This window comes from Setaria italica, chromosome IV (assembly GCF_000263155.2).
Source record: "Setaria italica strain Yugu1 chromosome IV, Setaria_italica_v2.0, whole genome shotgun sequence".
Taxonomy (NCBI): domain Eukaryota; kingdom Viridiplantae; phylum Streptophyta; class Magnoliopsida; order Poales; family Poaceae; genus Setaria; species Setaria italica.
Window position 1 is genome coordinate 12,050,637 of NC_028453.1, and position 20,476 is coordinate 12,071,112.

Sequence of the window (20,476 nt, forward strand, 5' to 3'; positions counted from 1 at the left end):
TGACAAGAATTTTAATTCGCAAGTCTCTTCATACAATTTTCATCAATATACGTTTAAGGGCAATCACAACTTTGCACAAAGTAAAAGAAATCAAAGCAACATGAAAGATCAAAATTTCTAGCAAAAACAAAGCATGATCACAACTTAGGAGCAAAGTACTCCGAGAACAAGAAAAAAAAACAGAATTCACAAAACATACTTGAAACAAAAGCTTCACGTAAGATATACATACGTGCAATCAGCCAGGTTTAATATTATTTACAGGGCGCTAAAAACACAATACAGCGGATGCATAGATCAGCAATTACAAGTTTTAGTGTACATTCCGTACCCCAAAATTCTTTTAAAAACAAAATTGGATGCCAAAAAAGGATTGCAAGGCCATCTGAAACCTTGCAGTGTCATCATCAGTGTCAAATCTAGAATCCTACCAATTTGCGTATTTTATCGAAATACCCACCATCACTTGTGCTAACTGTAGTAGGCTCCTCCACAGGATCCTTAAAGTTAGCCTCCTGACTCAACTCTTTGAATGCGTCAACAACATTCCCTAGTCGGGCAACAAACTCAATCAGAAGTGAGGCAAATGTGGCCAAGGACAAAGCGCTTGCACTTTCGTATGTTTTGGAGTCCTCATCTTCAAGTGGCACGTTTGGATTGAATGATCTTTGAGCAGGCCAAGACAGCTTAAAACCATCCATTGTTGACGTTGAATCATATCTTCTTAGAAATGAGTTACCAAGAAAGCTCTTTGATTGATGCAATAAAGTCTGATCAACAATGGTAGTTTCCACCCCTTCATCCTTGCTTTCTTTTTCCACAGCACTGGTGCCATCATTCTTGTTTTCTCTGTTCCTGTTTCCTTTTTCCACAGTATTGGTGCCATTAAGGACTTCTTTGATTCCTTGAGCCTGCTTGCTAGCATCCCACCTTTCAGTATTCACCAGAAGGTATGACTTTTCATCAATCTTTTTTTGCAACTCTTCAGCTGCCATGTGGACCTCTAATAGAATATCTATAGAACTCAACTTGGTCATCGTCTTAACTCTGTTTCCAAGCTCGCGCAACGCTTTAGCACCTTCCTGACCCACTTTCTGAATCTCTGCAGCAAAAACCCTTCTGCTCTCTGGAGGTGCCTAAATTCAATAATATATTTGTTTAGGAAATAGATGTGGGAACCTAACAGTTTGTTGTTTACATTAAATAAACAAACCTGAATTTCCGAAAGAATGCAACCATGCAACGCCATGACTGCAAAGGAACAGTGCCTCAATGCTCCACCAACTTTGGTGAAACTCCTCCAAGGATAGTTCATTGTTTTATAAGGACCATGGGGTGGTTCCCATACAGCAAAACCAAGCTGAAAACACTCAAAAGGGCCTAATCAAAATTCACCAAATAATCTAGGTAGAACAGTTGAATGTAGAGCAAGTACAAACCAGGGTTTCCTCCTGTGCAGATGCCTCAACAGCTGCCCTGTACCCGCTATATAGAGGATCATCAGATGCTTGGTACACAAGTATTTTTGAAGGAATCCTTTCATATTCCATGCATTTCAGATATCCATCAACACAACCTAGAGCAAATGTCCAAAAAAGGGCATCATGCATACAAGAACTTGATATCATTAATTTGGCAAGAAAATTAACAAATCAGACGCATCTATAATCTATAGCCATTTGACCAATGACACCACAAATCATATTTTAACTCTGCCAGTGCATGAAATAAGGCAACATGTGAAATACTCTAAATTGTGAGCAGACTGCTGGGTGCAGGGTCATACCTTCCAAGGATTTGGCAACACCAGTGAAATTTTTTGATATCAGGTTGTGCAAATCCTCTCCTGCCCAGATTGGGTAAATACCTATATTGATTCCAAGACTGACAGCAGCACCAATGGCAATCAGTATAAATCTGCTTGTAGCTGTATCAGTGAACTTCCCAGTGTTGTACCCAGAGACCATAACATAACAGAATGTCAACAAGAACACACGGAATCCATACTCATATGGCTTCATCTTCGGATGCAGCTTTGTCAAAGTTGTGACAAAGGCTACCAATACAAATCATCAAGGGAAGTTGCATGTTAGATATATTCATAGGTCCCCTTGAGAAAAAAAAAAAGAAATGGATTGCTCTCAGATCAGAATGCCTCAGTGCTCACCAACAACAATGATGCTCGTTATAAGAATCACTTCCTCTAATTTTCCCAGGTTTTTGGACAATTCTGCAACCGCTAGAGCAAGAGCTCCTGCAGTTAGTGTCCCCAATCCACGATTAAACCCTTTGCTTAAGGTTGCACCTGCATTAACACTGATTCAAATCAATTACAGAATAGGAACACATGACTTTGCTGGTTTCCCAGCCACTGGATCCATGTTCTCTAAGTTGAAACTTTTCTGTTTACGGGTCTAAGTAACAGCATTAAGACAAAAACACAAAGAAAAAAAAGCACCTAACAGGCTAGTGACAAAAATTAAAGGTATCAAAATAGACTGGTTCCTTAACATCAAATCAAAACTCTCCCCTCATAATTAATAAGAGTTATACTTATTTAAATCCATGTACCTAAACTACCATTTCTCTATGTTTTTAACTTTCTGCACCACAGAAATGATGCTTACACCATTTGCCATTTAACAACCAATGTTACCTTTTCTTGCAAATAGAATTAATTTCTTTAGCCAATACGAGTGGCCATTATTCTCTAAGTTCTTATATTAGACCTAGACAAAAGGGTTTCCAAGTAAATTTAGTGATACCCATACTTTAATAAGCAATTATAGATAACTAGATAACGATAACGTTTCAGAGAACCGTCTGGATTAAATTTAAGGTAAGATTGTTTGAAGATGTCTCAAGAAACATCTGGCTTAAATTTTTAAGATGTGGTGGTCCATCACCAATATAAATATGGTTCTAAAGTTACACATTCCAGTGCACAGCTGCACACAGGTTAGTAATCAAATCTGCCAGCCAACAGCTAAACTATGCAAGCACCAATTTCTTAATCCATCTACCACCAGGTCTTCAGCAATTGCAAAAAGTGGCTCTATCACCGGGTCTTCAGCAATGTCAAAAAGCGGCTGGTCTTCAGCAATGTCAAAAGCTGTGGGGCACGTTCAACAGATGGGCCTAATGGAATGTGATCCTTGCTCTGCACGGAGTAACTAATTCACTTGGTCCCCTAAAAGCAGCCCCGTGTTGCACATTGCTGGGAGTAAAAACTTAACAGTTAACATCTCTAGTATCATTGCCTAAAAGAAGAAAGATCTCGTAATAACGCTTTAAGCAGCCAGGCCCGCCTGATTTTGAGTGCAATGGCAGTTACTGATCTGCATATCAGATGAACACTGGGTGGAAATGTTCATTCACCCCTAATTAACATGGCCATGGTCCAAGAACTGATGTGTCGGAACTGAGAAAACAGCAGCACAAGGATCCTAAAAGGAGATAACGGCACGCGAGAGATTTGAGAAAATGAAGAGATTTCAAGAAGACTGAACATCAAACTAAGCATAGAAAGGCTGAGACTTTGAACCCAAATGGTATGAAACCCAGAGAGGACGGAAGGGGAAGGCAGCGCTCACCGATGCTGAACTCGAAGACGACGACAACGGTGAGGATGGCCCAGACGGAATGGCTCACGATGTCGTGCGGCTCCCGGAGGAAGACGAGCAGCGTGATGAGCGCGAGCGCGAGCCCGACCTTGGCCGCGAACACGGCTTTCCGCGGGTCGGCCCGCGCGAACGCCCAGAGCTCCGACACGGCACCGCACGCGACCCCCCACCAGCGTGCCACGGCGGCGACGGCCCGCCGGAAAAGCCTCTCCTTGGGCTGCTGCTCCCTCTCCTCCCCGGAGGTGGAGGAGAGCAGCGCAACCGTGGAGCCGCGCTGGTCCTCCAACGTCGACCACAGCGAACCCAGCCGCGGCGGCGTCGGCGGCCGCGCGGCGGCCATGGGGGGCGCCGGGCGGGGGCGGATCGGCGGAAGGTTTCAGCAGGGTTCTTGGGGATCGGGCGGTGGGCCCTGTGGGAGATGCGGAGCGAATCGCACTGGGAAAGTGGGAATGGTCGGGAACGGCGTGTTTCTTGCTCTGGCCTGCGCTCGAGGTTGGCTGGTGCTTGGGGGCCTGCGCTGTTCCTGCGTGCCCTGATCGTGCCCGCGGTGGCCGTAAGTGGACGGAGCGTCGCGGTCCGCTCTCGTTTTCCGCCTTGCCGAGGAGTTGGCGGTTTATGGCGGATGGCCATCCGCGCCCATCCGCGGAGCATCGTCAGACGTCAGCCAACAGATCCCATCGGGGGCCCTCGGGGCTATGGAAGAGAAAGCGAGAGGGAAGAAATGGGCTTCTGTTTCCCGTTTTCGATCTTGGGCTTGGAGTGGTTGGAGTTTAGGCCCACCTCACTGATACTTTCAAAGGAAGGAGTCTTTTCTGACAATAAAAACACTTGTTACTGTGCTATGTTTTCAGAGTCATTTGTGAACAGACTTGAGCATTTTGAGCCCAGCCCGGCCCGGCCTATGGGCCCGATCTGAGCTCGGTTGGTGTTGGCCCGCCCACACTAGGTCAGGTGTGGTTAGCGAAAATCATAAAAATTTTGTTATCAAATTAGTTTGTGAAGTATAACCTTAATCTCCCTACACAATTCTCAAGGAAAGAGGAAGACCAAACCAGCGATGCATGGACACGCTATACACTTGTTGCAAAATGTCGACTTACTCATGTGGCTCTTATATATGTAGATCAAATAAAACAATTGAGTACGGATCATGAGAAAAGATACGCATATATTCAAGATTCGGATTGTTCATGATCATTTATGATGTAGCAACTTACCATCGTTAGATATAGGTATATATGATGTGATCATTACACAATACTAGAAATATGACATCTCGTCCCGAGACTTTGTACCGGTTAGATTTGGATCCGATACTAATGCTAACATTAGTACCGGATGCAACGGATGGTGCCTATAGGGACCCCTTTAGTACCGGTTTGGGGCAACAACCGGTACTAATGCACTACCCACCCTCTAGTACCGATTGGTGGCCACAACCGGTACGGGATACCCTCTAGTACTGGTTGTTGTCCCAACCCGGTACTAGTGTGGCACCTCCCATCTAGTACTGGTTAGGGGCAACAACCGATACTAGAGGGCACCCCTTTAGTACCTGTTGTTGCCCCCCCACCAGTACTAATTTCGTTTCTATAAATACCCTCCTTCTTCCTCCAATCTGAGCTAGATCCTCCAGCTCGAGCTTCACCCTATCCATGGTGAAATAGGAGGAGGTTTTGCCGGATTTGTGACCATTTATTGAGGATTTTACTCATTCAAGTGTTCTAAAGGTTAGAAACTTCATCCTCCATTGATACATGGTTAGTATACTAAGTTTTAAGCTTTAGAGCTAGAGTAATTTGTGATTTTTAGACTAAGTTTTATACTTAGTATTTGTGAAGCACGTCGGGACTTGAAACGTATGAAAGAACGAGATGCCCTACATCCAGAAAAGAGAGATAATAGACATTACTTACATCCTACCAGTTACACTCTTAGCAAGGAAGAGAAGGAAAGTATGTTTGAGTGCTTGAATAGTATCAAGCTTCCATCGCACTACTCTTCGAATATAAAGGCATTAATAAATTTTAAACAGAAGAAATTCATAAATCTAAAGGCCCATGATTGCCATGTCCTGATGATACAATTGTTGCCTGTTGCACTAAGGGGTATTCTTCCAAAGAATGTGAGAATGGCAATCGTGAAGCTATGTGCATTCCTCAACATGATTTCTCAGAAGGCAATCCATCCAAACAATCTACTAAATCTGCAGAATGACGTGTGCAATGCCTTGTCAGCTTTGAGATGGTCTTCCCACCTTCCTTCTTTAATATCATGACCCACCTTCTAGTCCACCTTGTTGAAGAGATTTTTATCCTCGGTCCTGTATTTCTACACAATATGTTCCCTTTCGAGAGGTTTATGGCAATTCTGAAGAAATATTTTCGTAACCGTGCCTGTCCGGAAGGAAGCATCGCAAAGGGATATGGAACAAAGGAGGTCATTGAGTTTTGTGTTGACTTTATGGATGACCTAAGTTCGATTGGAGTCCCTGTATCATGCTATGAGAGGAGACTGAAGGGAAAGGGCACACTAGGAAGGAAAGCTCGGATGGACATCGATAAGGATACATTTTGTAAAGCACACTTCATGATTCTGCAGCAATTATCCCTGGTCGCTCCATATATGGAGGAGCACAGGGCTAATGTACGGTCCTCAAACCAAGCAAAGACTGAGGCCTGGATTACACGTTATCACATTGACACTTTCGCCTCTTAGTTGTGGCAACGACTGATAGGTGATGATACGATTGAAGAACAACTAGCATGGTTGGCAAGGGGTCCATCTATCTCAGTATCGACATTCGAAGGATACAAGATAAATGGGTACTCATTTTACACCAGAGCCCAATACCAAAAGAGCACAAACTAAAATAGTGGTGTTCGTATCGATGCAATAGACAACAATGGAAAAAAAGATAGATACTATGGTCTCATTGTGGAGATATGGGAACTCGACTATGGACCTTTGAAAATCCCTCTGTTTCAGTGCCAATAGGTGAAACTTACTGGAGGAGGCGTAACGACAGACAACTATAGATGTGAATAGTAAACCTCAACAAGATTGGATACATAGATGAACCATTCGTCCTAGCCAATGACGTGACTCAAGTTTTCTACGTGAAGGACATGACAAGCAAACCAATAAGGAATTGAAGGGTGTTAATAAGTCAGATGATCAGTCAAAGCGCCACATAGTTCTTCTAGGGAAAAGAAAATTCGTTGGAGTTGAGGACAAGACCAACATTTTAGAAGATTATGATCAGTTCGATGATCTTCCTCCATTTTTAGTCGAGGTTGACCAAGCATCCTGTTAGCCAAAGAGGACACTCCATACTTATGCTGCGATCACAACCAAGGGACGTTTGTCAAGAGGAGAGTTATTAACATTCCATTAGATGATGTTGCGTAATGTATTTGAAGAATTATGTTGTATTTTTGGTTATCAACAAAGGAATTAATGTAATGGTGCTGGTTACCATTAGGTTTCTCCACCTTTTCAGTTTCAACATTCATCTTTTTTATGGTCGTTGACTATAGTTTCATCTGATGCTCCATTCTTGTCTCTCCTTGTTTCACTATTTTTGGGTACATTGGTCAATTGAGTAAGGGGGGTGAAACTTTTAAAGCGCTTCCAGTAATTCCTCTCGCTTGTAATCCTTTGGTCAATGCTTAGATAATGCTTTCATTTGTTTCACTTTAATTGTTTGGACAAGTTGCTAAATCGTACACTTCGCACCCGCCGACAATGTCATTATTAAACAAGAACTGATTTTTGCATAAAATCTCACCCGAACAGATTTTTGCATGGTTAAAATATTAAATATTTTAATTTTTTTAAGCACCATTAAATATTAAATAATAAATTTATGTACAATTAAACAAGAACATGATTAAGTCATGGTAAACATGTTAATAACACTAAAGGCACTATTCTTCTAAATTTTTGCATGGTCAAAAAATCTATTTTTTCAAATTTTAAAGTTAATATAAGTATTATGACCATTATAACCTATTACTAAGTTAAAATTAATAACTTTACCATATTTGATATCTGACCGCATCTGTCATTTTTTTAGTGTATATATAATAAACATGAAGCTACCAAATTATTTTTTACAATTTTTATGAATGTTATTTGATTTACTACGCAATAAGTTAATATAACAGCAATTGTAAAAGAAAGAAAAATAAAAAGATGGGTGGGAAGTTGAAACAGGATTATGCAACCCCTTTAGGGGCACATTTCATTTCACGCGCGGGGAGCCCCTCTAGTACCGGTGCAAAATAACAACCAGTACTAGAGCCCCTCCTCTAGTACGGGGTTGTTACTAACACCCAGTACTAGAGGGTCTCTAGTACCGGATGTTGTTTTGCACCGGGTACTAGAGGGGGGAGAGGGGGTAGGGGGGGTTAAAGGCCGTGAGTAGCACCCTTTCCTCACACTTAAGACAAATTTCACTTTTTCCCATCGTCTTCCTCCTTCCACGCCCTCGTCACCCCCACACGGCCCCTCGTCGCCCGCCGCCGCCATCTGCCGCCCCCCTCCCACGCTGCTGGTCCTCGTCGCCGGCCCCCTCATCGCGTCCCCTCGCCTGATTCGACACCGTCCCCTCACCTGATTCGACGCCGCCCCCTCGCCCGATCTGTCGCTACCTCCTCCCCTGACGTTGCTGTCGTCGCGCCTCTGTTCGCGACTGCCGCTGCCGCCCCTGACCGTCGCCTCTGTCGCCGCCCCCGTCCATCACCGCCGCCGTCGCCGCCCCAACCCCGACGCCGGCCGGCCCCGTTGCCTCTATCGCCGCCCCTGTACCGTCACCGCCTCCGTCCACCGTCTCCGTTTGCGACCGCGACCGCTGCCGCCGCCCGTCCGCCCCGGCCCCATCTGCCGGCCCCGTCTGCGTCCGCCGTGACCGTCGCCGATTGTCCGTGACCGCTGTCGCCTGTTCGCCCCAGTCCACGAACGCAGCTGCCGCCCCGAGCCCTAGCCTCCCGTCCGCCCCAACGTGCGCCCCTGACTCGCGGCGGTCGCGGGCTCGTCATCGCGCTGATGTAAGCCCGTGGCCGCCGTGACGTCATTAATTTTTTTTATCTAAAATTGTAGAAAAATTTAGAAAATAGCTAGAAAGTTATCTAAAACTGTAGAAAATTATATAGAAATTGTAGAAAAATTTGTATGAGTGTTGGAAATCATGCCTTTTTTTATTTCTGCAGTAGTAGAAAATAGCTAGAAAATATAGAAAATTGTTGGAGTAGCTAGAAATTATAGAAAATTACATATTTGAGGTTATAGAGTACGGTGTTTGGATGGAATGAGTGACAACGTGTTTCAATAATGTTATCGCATCAATAACTCTGATTTTCCTTTGCCACTAGTATTTTCTAGCTAGATATGATTGCCCTTTTGCATAGAAATAAGTTGTATCCATCCGAGTTCATATAAAAAACTATAAATCTCAAAACACTTAGCTTTTATTCCTAGTATTACTAAATGAATTAGATTTCACCAAGGGAGACGAGAAATCTTATTCCTAGTATTTCTCGTCTAGCAAATGAATTAGAATTGATTTCTCCCGTGAATTGAAATACTTAGAAATTACTGAGAAATTTTATGATGTTGTCATTTATTGTAACAAAATTCATCAAATAGTTCAATCAATTATAGAAATGTGCAAGTCACTGTAAATATTTTTGTACTCAATTATTGTATAAATGTTTCATTCTATTTTTGTTGTCATTTTCTAGCATTGTTTCATTCTATTTTTGTTGTCAATTCTTTTTTATTTTGTTATTTATTTCTGCAGTATATGAATTAGCTGGAAATTGTTGGAAAAGCTTATTAATTGTAAATTGTACGACATGCCATGTTACATATATGTCATTCTTATTATAAGTGTTTAATTATTTTTATTTATTGTTACAAATTGTTATTTATTTAGTCATTTATTTATTGTTACAAATTCTATAAGTGTTTAATTCTTTTTGTAGTCACTCTTTTATATTATACTAGTTACAATGGCATGATCACAGGATGAGCATGATGTACAAATGACAAAGGAGCTCATATTTCAGATGATTGCTGAAGGCGGCAATCAACCAAATGAAGAGATTGATCACAGCCAGGCTGACATCTACCTCAACATGGCTGGTGATGGCAAAGTATAACATTCGTAAAAATCACCAACATAAATCACCCACTAAAATTTGTTTTCAAAATCTTTTTACTGTTGAGCTCCCGAAAATCCCATCTTCCCGGCGATTTCGTCGTCCCGGCACCCAAAGCCAACAACCACCATTTTTATCCTCTCCGCAAATTTCACCGCGTGCCGGTCGACAAACTGCCGCGCGTGCTCTGACCGCTTTCCACAATCACCGCCGACACTCCCTTTCTTTTTCTCGTTTTCCCCTATTCCATTCTCGTTTCTTTTTCTTACTTCTCTTTCTTCCTTTCTTCTTCTTCCTTCTTCTTTCACCTTCCTTCCTCCTCCTTCCTTCTTCTCTCTTCTTTCCTGGCTGGTCACGCACGGCCCCTGGCCATGACTCCTTCCGACACCTGGCCCCTCCCCTGGCCGGCCCTCTTCCCCCACCTGGCCGTGCGCACCAGCGCCCCTGGGGCCTGCGCCGCCGGGTCCTGCCTCGCGGCACTGCCGGCCGCGCCGGCGCCCCTCGTGCCGTGCGAGCCCGGCGCTTGGCCCCTGTCCGCCTTGTCCCCCACCTCCGTTGCCAGCACCGCCGGCCCCTACCGCCGCTCCATAGGCCGCCACTCGAGAGTTCGCTGGCCGCCAACCCCTACCTCCACCCTGTTCGCCGTCGTCCCATTCCTCCGCCCGCCTACTATAAAAGGGCCTCAACGCGCAGCCTCCACACCCCACCTCCCTTGCCACCAAGCCCCCTCTCCCCCTGTGCAGCACACCGCCCCCTCTCCCATGCACTACCGCCTTCCTGTCCACCACTGGCGCTGCTCTTCCCATCGCTGATTCACCAAGGTGAGGCCCCAAATGGGACCCCCTCACCATCCTCTACCTCCCCTACCACTCCGCTCCCCGCCGGCGAGGCTCGGCCGGCCAGCCACCGCCGGCCATCTCCTCCCTCTCTCCCTATACCGTGCCCAGGGTAAGGAGAAAGCAAAAATACCCCCCCAATTTTGATCTAACCCCCTGCTTTCTCCTATTCACGAAATAACCCTCCCACCTCTCTTCAAAGATTGTCTCACAAATATGCCCTTCCACCTCCTAGAATGCTTCCGCTGTCGCTTAGTTCCGATTGCAGCCCAGAGTCCGACTGGACTGCAACTTGGATCTGTATCGTTGTTGGTTTGTTTCTCCTTTGGGTGTGGCTTGCCCGCCCGCTCCTTTGGGAGTTGCACGGTTTTTGAACCATCTTTTGAATAAATGTGTTATCAGCCTCCTGGGACTGGTATTTGTATCACATTTAGTCTTCGCGATGTGAGGATGCTTCAGGTGGTATCAGAGCTATCGTTGGCTGTAGGACGTGACCTTAGGACCGGAAAAGCCTTTTTGACCAAAATAAGTGATTTACAAAATTTCTTCCTTCCCCTGTTTGATTGCAAAACTAATTTGCACATCGATTCTTTCCAGATAGCCGAAGAAGGATGGGTCAACAGCCACTACCTGGAAGAGCCCGGATTCCCGAGGTTGTTGTTCACCTGCATGGATCGTCTCGGCATTTATGAGCATTTGGAGTACACTAGCAGGGAGTACGAGGACCGCGGGACACCCCGGTGCGAGATGATCATCTACGTCGGAAGGAGCAGTCGCTACCCCGAGATCCAACCCTGGAATGTGACTGCCACCGGTTTTTGGCACAAGGATACTTACCAAGTGGCAGCTCGGAAGGCCCTCCGCTACTTGTTCCAGATCTATGAGAGGCACTTCGGCCACATGCCGATGAGATTCTACCCACCAGTCAAAAAGAGCCGCCCGGTTTGGCTTGCCCGGGTGAAGACTTTGGAAGGACGTGGACAGCGGGAGGATGACCCCACCGTGCTCCACATGGCTGCTTTATCTTCTCACCCTGGACGAGCTCTACGATGAGCAGGCTATAAAGCTGAAGCAGCAAATTTGTAGAGCCAAGGATGCAGAGGTTATGGTGAGGAGGCTTCAAGTGAAGCTAGCAGCTGCCGAGGCACGAGCAGCAGCTGCCCAAAGCAATGAGGCTGCCACCATTGAGGTCCTCAAGGAGGCCGAGGATCGGCACTTCAAGGAATTGAAGGATGCCCACCTCACAAATCAAGCCAGAAGGAGGATGGTGGCTCTTGAGGATGAGGAGGCCCCGATCCTTGATGGAATTCCCATCACCCAGGGATCCGGCAAGCGGAAGAGCCCTGATGCCACACCAGCACCACTGCCTTCAGAAAGAGGCTCTGAGGTAGCCGATGGAGAAGCAGTAGAGCCCCCTCCAACAGACAGGACACTAAAGGATGAGGTGCTGGCCCTCCTCATTCCACTAGAAGACCACTCCGTCCAGGAAGAAGACTCGCCTCACGAATAGTGTGCCCAGCCCAGAGTTGCACCCAAGGGAATGAAACCGTCTCGGTCCGAAGCTTAGAGTTGTACCCCTCAGTCGTGTCGTTGTACTCAGTCATGTAGTGAGTGTTTTGGCCTTACCCCAAAGTGTTGTACCCTCCCAGTGGCAAAAAAAAAATCGTTTGTGCTTGTTGTTTATTAATCTGTGTGCTTGTCGACAGGAGGTGTATTCTGTCTTTTCGAAAATACGAATTAATTACTTAAAGATCACTTAAACCCAAATCCTAGTCTCATAATATCCCGCTCAATCTACAGATGACTCCCAAGCGTGCCACCAAGACCTCCTCGAGTCAGGCCTATGCCACTCCCAGTGCTGAGAGACAGCCAGAAAGGCAAGAACCACCATCGGCAGGGCTTCATGAGGAGCAGGAAGTGAGTCAGCCTGAAGGTGGAGGTGAAAGCCAAGTGGGAGCACAGCAGCCACTACCCCCACCGGTTATTGATCTGGTTCAAGTGATGCACAACCAGACCCTTCTGTTGGAACTTTGACCAATGCAGTCGCTCACCAGAGGCCCCGCAGGCAAGGCATGAATGAGAAGTCGACAGACTTCCTTAGGACCAAGCCACCCACTTTTGGTGGGTCTGTCAACCCTCTGGACACAGATGACTGGCTGCGAGTCATTCAGAAGAACCTAGAGCCGTTTGGATGTGAGGATAGAGATAAAGTTCTCTTGGCTGCCCATCAGCTCACCGGGACTGCCTTAGCTTGGTAGGAGAACTACTGCTCTGCCACCCAGGATGCCTCCACTATCACCTAGGAGGAATTTGTGACGGCATTCTGCCGCTATCACATCCCAGCAGCCACCATGAAGCGCAAGGCGGATGAGTTCCATGAACTGCGCCAAGGCAGCAAGTCCATGGAGGAGTATACGTGTCAGTTCATGGAGCTAGCCCGTTATGATCCAGAGGAGGTGGACAAAGATGAGAAGAAGCAGGATATGTTCAAGAAGGGTTTGAACGCAGAACTGAGGACCCTGCTCACTCCTCAGATCTACTCGGACTTCAACACCTTGATGAACATGGCCATCCTAACTGAGAGGGCCAAAACAGACGAGAAGAGGGACACCAAGCGTCGGTTCCTAGAAGGCAAGGCCCGGCAAGACCGCTTCCAGAAGCCGAGGAGCTTCAGCCATCCAGTGTTCAGGTCCTAGGCTCCCATGCAATACCGGACTCAGTCTCAGACCTTCGGTTCTCACCAGAACAATGTTCCATTCAGGATCCAGAACACCACCCAGGCCCCACAGCATAGTGCTAGCCAAGTCAGTGGCAACATCAAGGCATGTTTTAACTGTCGTGAGACAGGGCACTTCATTGCCAACTGCCCATATGCCAACAAGCCAGCAACATCAACCTTCTCCAACTCTGTGAATGGACCAAGGCCAGCATTATTAGGAGCCAACCGTGTCCCAGTCTGCAGCAACAACAACCCTAGCAACAACGATCAGCAGATGAGGCCGACCCAACAGTCATTTGGACGAGCCCGTATCAACCACATCGGTGCGCAAGAGGCTCAAGAAGCTCAAGGCGTGGTACTCGGTGAGTTTCTCGTCAGCTCAGTCTTGGCAACAATACTTTTTGATTTAGGAGCATCACATTCTTTCATATCCTCAAGTTTTTTGGAAGAGCACATTATACCTACAGTACTACTAAAGTTACCCCTATTAACCCGAATGCCTGGAGCTGACATTCGGTGTCAACTAGGTTATTCTCGGGGAAGGATCAATTTAAGTGAGGTAGAGTTCTTAGCGGATCTAGTAGTACTTAAGTCTAAGGGGATAGATGTGATTCTCCGAATGGATTGGTTAAACCTGCATGATGGTCACATAGGATGTGCTAATAAGGTAGTACACCTCTGATCAATCGGGACGGTGTGCAAGTGACCTGTCACACTCGAAGAAGTGGCCCAGACCCCATGATTTTTAGCATGGAATCTAAGGCCATTAAGAAAGTTCCGGTAGTGAGTGAGTACCCTGATGTCTTCCCTGAAGAGCTACCTGGAATGTCCCCAGACAGGGATACATAATTTGTAATTGACCTTATCACTGGAACTTCCCCAATAACCAAGAGACCCTATAGGATGGCAACATCAGAGTTGGCAGAACTGAAGAAGTAGCTAGAAGAGTTAAAATAGAGTGGTTTTATCAGACCTAGCTCATCCCCGTGGGGAGCCCCAGTTCTCTTTATTAAGAAAAAGGATGAATGTATGAGGATGTGTGTGGATTATCACGCACTAAATGAGGTCACCATCAAGAATAAGTACCCCGTCCCTAGAAGAGATGACCTCTTTGATCAGCTAAAAGGAGCCAAGTACTTCTCCAAGATCGATCTAAGGTCTAGGTACCATTAGCTCAAGATTAAGGAAAGTGATATACCAAAGAGGGCCTTTGTCACCCGTTATGGTCAATTTGAGTTCACTGTGATGTCTTTTGGACTAACCAACGCACCTGCTTACTTCATGAACCTCATGAACAAGGTGTTTATGGATGAGTTAGATAAGTTTGTCGTAGTCTTTATCGATGACATACTTATTTACTCCAAAAGTGTCCAAGAGCATGAACAACATTTACGGGTGGTGTTAGGAAAATTGAGAGCCCACTGACTCTATGCTAAATTCAGCAAGTGTGAATTTTGGCTTGAGAAAGTGGCATTCCTTGGCCTTATTTTGACTGCAGAGGGAGTAGCAGTTGATCCTGAGAAAGTTGAGGCTGTTTCCAACTGGTAGCAACCCACCAATGTTAGTGAGATCAGAAGCTTTCTTAGTTTAGCTGGGTACTCCAGGAGATTTATTGAAGGATTTTCCAAGATAGCCCAGCTCATGATGGAGCTACTCCGGAAGGATAAGAAATTCACCTGGACAGAATCCTATGAGAGAAGCTTCCAAGAGTTGAAGAAAAGGTTGACGACTGCCCCAGTGTTAACCTTGCCGGATATTCTGTGGAACTTCATCGTTTATTGCGATGCATCCCGACAAGGTTTAGGATGTGTCCTCATGCAAGATGGGAAAGTAGTGGCATATGCTTCCCGCCAGCTCAAGCCTCATGAGCAGAATTACCCAACCCTTGATTTGGAGTTTGCAGCCATAGTGCATGCTCTCAAGATCTGGAGGCATTATTTGATTGGGAATAAGTGTAAGATTTACACTGACCATAAGAATTTGAAGTATATCTTCACCCCACCAGATTTGAACTTAAGGCAAAGAAGGTGGTTAGAATTGGTTAAGGATTACAACCTGGAAATCCATTACCACCCCAGCAAAGCTAATGTTGTAGTTGATGCCTTAAGCAGGAAATCCTATGGACAGCCTGGACCTGAGAGTGCCCGTCTGCAAGAAGAAATGGCACGGTTAAATGTGCTCATTGTTCCCCAAAATCCTAGCCGTAAGTGAAGTGTTCAGCCCACTCTGGAAGATAGAATCAGAGAAGCCCAAGGTTTGCATCAGGACTTAATGAAAATCCGTGAGCAAACTGGAGAAAATAAGGCCCCGGATTTTAGAGTGGATAACAAAGGAACCTTGTGGTACAAAAAATAGAATTTGCGTACCCAAGGAAGGGAATTTTTGGCAGATCATTATGGATGAAGTCCATAACTCGGCATACTCCATGTATCCGGGATCCACCAAAATGTATATGGACTTAAAGCAAAAATACTGGTGGAATGGGATGAAGGCAGACATCGCATAGTTCGTCGCCCATTGTGATTCTTGCCAAAGAGTCAAGGCCGAACATCAGAAGTCAGCAGGTTTACTACAACCACTACCCATTCCAGTTTGGAAATGGGATGAGATTGGTATGGATTTTGTGGTAGGTTTACCCAAAACTCAAAAAGGAAATGACTCCATATGGGTAATAGTGGACTGACTCACTAAAGTTGCCTACTACTTACCTGTACTGACCACTTATAGTGGAGAAAGACTGGCTCGGCTCTATGTGGACAACATAGTGAAACTGCATGGTGTGCCTAGCAGAAGTATTTTGGATAGAGGAACCCAATTTACCTCTAGATTCTGGAGAAGTCTGCATGAAGCCATGGGCACCAAGTTGGATTTTAGTTCAGCCTATCACCCACAGACCGATGGCCAAACAGAGAGAGTGAATCAAATTATGGAAGATATATTGAGAGCCTGTGTCCTTACCTATGGCAAGGACTGGGAACAGAGTTTACCCTATGCAGAGTCCTCGTACAACAACAGTTATCAGGCCAATTTAGGCATGTCACCATTTGAGGCTCTCTACAGAAGGAAGTATAGAACCCCTCTGATGTGGTCAGAAGTGGGAGAACACACTTTAGTCGGACCTGCCGTTATAAAGGAGGCAGAAGATCGAGTGGCTGAAATTAGAGAGAAGTTGAAAGCAGCACAATCCAGTCAGAAGAGCTACTCAGACAAGAGGAGACGAGAATTGAGTTTTAATGAAGGAGATTTTGTCTACCTCAAGGTCTCACCAATTCGAGGGACTTGAAGGTTTCAAGTTCAAGGAAAATTAGCCCCTCGGTATATTGGACCCTACCAGGTGCTAAAGAGAGTTGGAGCTGTAGCATACCGTATCCAACTATCCCAGGAAATGTCGGATATACACCTAGTGTTTCATGTCTCACAACTAAGGAAATGCTTGAGAGTACCGGAAGAGCAAGTACCGGTAGAAACAATAGATGTACAAAAGGATCTTCGGTATCAAGAGTTCCCTGTCAAAATCTTAGACACCGTCACCAGAAGGACAAGGAATTCAGTGGTGCGGATTTGCAGAGTCTAGTGGAATAGACATGGTGAAGAAAAAGCTACTTGGCAACGTGAAGATGCATTAAAGAAGGAGTTTCCCCATCTCTTCAGAACTCAACCAAATCTCGAGGATGAGATTCAATTTAAGTGGGGTAGGTTTGTAACATCTGTAAAAATCACCAACTTAAATCACCCGCTAAAATTTGTTTTCAAAATCTTTTTACCGTTGAGCTCCTATCTTCCCGGCGATTTCGCCGTCCCGGCACCCAAAGCCGAGAACCACCATTTTTATCCTCTCCGCAAATTTCGCCGCGTGCTTCGACCGCTTTCCGCAATCACCGCTGACTCCCCCTTTCTTTTTCTCCTTTTCCCCTATTCCATTTTCTCTTTTCTTTTTCTTCCTTCTCTTTCTTCCTTTCTTCTTATTCCTTCTTCTTTCTCCTTCCTTCCTCCTTCCTTCTTCTCTCTTCTTTCCTGGCTGGTCACACACGGCCCCTGGCCATGGCTCCCTCCGACGCCTGGCCCCTCCCCTGGTCGGCCCTCTTCCCCCACCTGGCTGTGCGCGCCAGCGCCCCCGGGCCCATGCCACCTGGTCCTACCTCGCAGCACCGCGGGCCGCGCCGGCACCCCTCAGGCTGCGCGAGCCCCAGCGCTCAGCCCCTGCATGCCCTGTCCCCCATCTCCCTTGCCAGCACCGCCAGCCCCTACCACCGCTCCACAGGCCGCCGCTCGAGAGTTCGCCGGCCGCCAGCCCCTACCTCCGCCCTGTTCGTCGTCTTCCCATTCCTCCGTCTGCCTACTATAAAAGGGCCTCAATGACCGACCTCCACACCCCCTCTCCCTTGCCACCGAGCCCCGCCTCCCCCTGCGCAGCACGCCGCCACCAGGAGCGCCGCCTCCTCTCCCCTGCGCTGCCGCCTCCCTGTCCACCACCGGCGCCGCTCTTCCCGTCACCGATTCACCAAGGTGAGGCCCCAAATGGGACCCCCCCTCACCCTCCTCTACCTCCCACGCCACTCGGCTCGCTGCCGGCGAGGCCCGGCCGGCCGGCCGCCGCTGGCCATCTCCTCCCCCTCTCCTTGTACCGTGCCCAGGGTAAGGAGAAAGCAAAAACACCCCCCAATTTCGATCTAACCCCCTGCTTTCTCCTATTCGTGAAATAACCCTCCCACCTCTCTCAAAGATTGTCTCACAGATATGCCCTCCCACCTCCCAGAAATATTCGCAAACAAGTCCCTGGTTTCTCGCAGTTTAGTCCAAAGCTTTGTTTTAACCTCTAAACACACAGTTATCTCGTCATTTCATGCGACAAACTTCCTCCTATTAATCCCAAATTCGATCACGTCATCCTCCAATATACTTCTGCCGAGTCATCTCCAAATTTCATGAAAATACTCATTCCTTCTATTTTCCGTTCGCATTCTCTATTCGAAGCTCAACGGGTAAAACTTTAATTTTTTTTATTTATTGTGTGTCCGATTGTGTGTGTGCTGTAGATCGTGGAGTACCTGAGGAGGAGCACAAGGAGGAGTTTGACTGCGAGCCTGAGCTCGAGGACCAGCACCATGAGCAAGAACTCCCAGCCAACTACGAGGACGGCAAGTCCAATCTCACCCTTTGATGCATATTTATTCCTAGTTTTTCAAACACAACCTATTGGCCTGTTTCATAAAATTGCATATTATTTTCCTGCTGAAACACGGTTAGATAGCCACCCCTTGATTGTTATGAACATTCCTTGATTGTCCTATAATTATCTCTAAATATGATTTGCTCTGTTTGGATGATAATTACTGCTAGAATGCTGAGGACCTTGTTACTCAATTCAATCATGACTACAATGTGTTTCGTTAAAGAACCAGCCCTCCCATCCCTCTCAAAGTTATCTCACGAATATGCCCTTCCACCTTCCATAAATATTCATGAATAGGTCCCTAGTTCTCGCAGTTTAGTCCTAAAACTTGTTTTAAGCCCCTAATACACGGTTATCTCATCATTTCATGCGCCAAACTTCCTCCAATTATTCCCAAATTTGACCACAACATCCTCCAATATACTTCCACCGAGTCATCTCCAAATTTCGTGAAAATACTCATTCTTTTTATTTTCCGTTCGCTTTCTCTGTTCGAGCTCAACGGGTAAAAGCTTTAATTTTCTTTTATTTATTGTGTGCTCGATTGTGTGTGCCGTAGATCGCGGAGTACCCGAGGTGGAGCACGAGGAGAAGTTTGACCGCGAGCCCGAGCCCGAAGACCAGCACCGCAAGCAAGAACTCCCGGAAGGCTTCGAGGACGGCAAGTCCAATCTCACCCTTTGATGCATATTTATCCTAGTTTTTCAAACACAACCTATTGGCCTGTTTTATAAATTGCATATTGTTTTATTACTGAAACATGGTTAGATAGCCACCCCTGCTTGCTATGATTATTCCTTGATTGTCCTATAATTATCTCTAAATATGACTTGCTCTGTTTGGATGATAATTACTGCTAGAATGCTTAGGATCTTGTTACTCAATTCAATCATGACTACAATGTGTTTCGTTAAAGAATAAATGTGTAAGTGTTTTTAAAAGGGAAAATAGGTTTTCGGAAATAAAGGAAAGAAATGCTTAGATGGGATGGATGGGTGTTTCTTGTGTGAAATGCTAATAAGTTGGGCTCGTACCTTTGTGGTTGAGCAATGTTGGGAGATAACCATCTTGTCACAAATTAAGGACCGAGTTGATGTGTCATCTTGCCTAACCCAACCATCATGCAACCACTCGACCGTTGTATGCGGCAACGGCTTAGCATAAATCCCACTAGCTAGTCTGTTAGTCATCAGGAGAGCTGGTGAGCAATGGGAGACCATAGAGAAGGAGTAAGAACTGTGTGAACTTAGATCCTGGTTAAGACCTCGTTGGTAGGTCATTAACCCCTTGGTTGCTTCCGTGTTGACTTGTCAGTCTAAGCTAAGATGGGTAATGGCTTTGATAGGATCTGCACTGACACTAAGGTGATCGTGCTATGGTACCCTACTTGTGGAAAAAGTGTACAACCTCTGCAGAGTTAAAACCTATCCGGGTAGCCGTGTCCACGGCATTGGACGAGTTATGGCTTTGCACATAACTAGTGCTTGGAGATGGGTGATTTTCATAGCGTGTGTTGGATTTCGGAAGTGTCCGGTAGTTGTGCGGTGAGCTACTACGGACGGGGAATCTGGTAGCATTAAAACTTGGATCCTTAGTGTAGGATCAACCTGATTTTTGATACGGTTGCTAAACAAATGCTTTGTGAAAACCATTTCAAAAATGAACCCATGCATGTGTTAAAGTCTAGCTTTATTGCAAATAAACCTTAGCCTTATCCTTGATATATCATGTGCATATTCTTGATTGTGTCCCCCTCTGTGGATGGGGTTAGGCTTGTTGAGTACTTTTGTACTCACCCTTATTTTGTTGCTTCATAGGAAGACCCGGACTTCGTCGCCGAGGATTTCGAGTAGGAGGTCGCTTCCACACCCAATATTGCCTGTGGTGTTGGCCTTTGCAGAATGCTTCCGCTGCCTTTTAGTCCTGAGTGTTGTCTCTTGACAGTAGCTTGGCTCGCTGCT

At 46.0% G+C, this 20,476-nt stretch overlaps 1 protein-coding gene across 1 annotated transcript; it reads right to left on the minus strand.

Annotated features, from left to right (window-relative positions):
• Positions 1-185: 185 nt before the first annotated feature.
• On the minus strand, positions 186-4,175 carry LOC101760130 (aluminum-activated malate transporter 9). Its single transcript, XM_004965144.2, has 6 exons — positions 3,594-4,175; positions 2,168-2,305; positions 1,787-2,056; positions 1,440-1,576; positions 1,214-1,360; positions 186-1,136 (listed from the first exon to the last, which is right to left on the minus strand). The coding sequence occupies exons 1-6, from the start codon at positions 3,961-3,963 to the stop codon at positions 420-422; spliced, it is 1,779 nt and encodes a 592-aa protein (XP_004965201.1). The 5' UTR covers positions 3,964-4,175; the 3' UTR covers positions 186-419.
• Positions 4,176-20,476: the final 16,301 nt, after the last annotated feature.

Excerpts from the sequence above, each read along its gene's own strand:
- LOC101760130 (XM_004965144.2), bottom strand. The coding sequence starts at position 3,963 with ATGGCCGCCGCGCGGCCGCCGACGCCGCCGCGGCTGGGTTCGCTGTGG. Across the intron at positions 2,057-2,167 it reads AACGAGCATCATTGTTGTTG|CCTTTGTCACAACTTTGACA; the intron begins GTGAGCACTGAG and ends TTGTATTGGTAG. Across the intron at positions 1,361-1,439 it reads CTGCACAGGAGGAAACCCTG|CTTGGTTTTGCTGTATGGGA; the intron begins GTTTGTACTTGC and ends GAGTGTTTTCAG.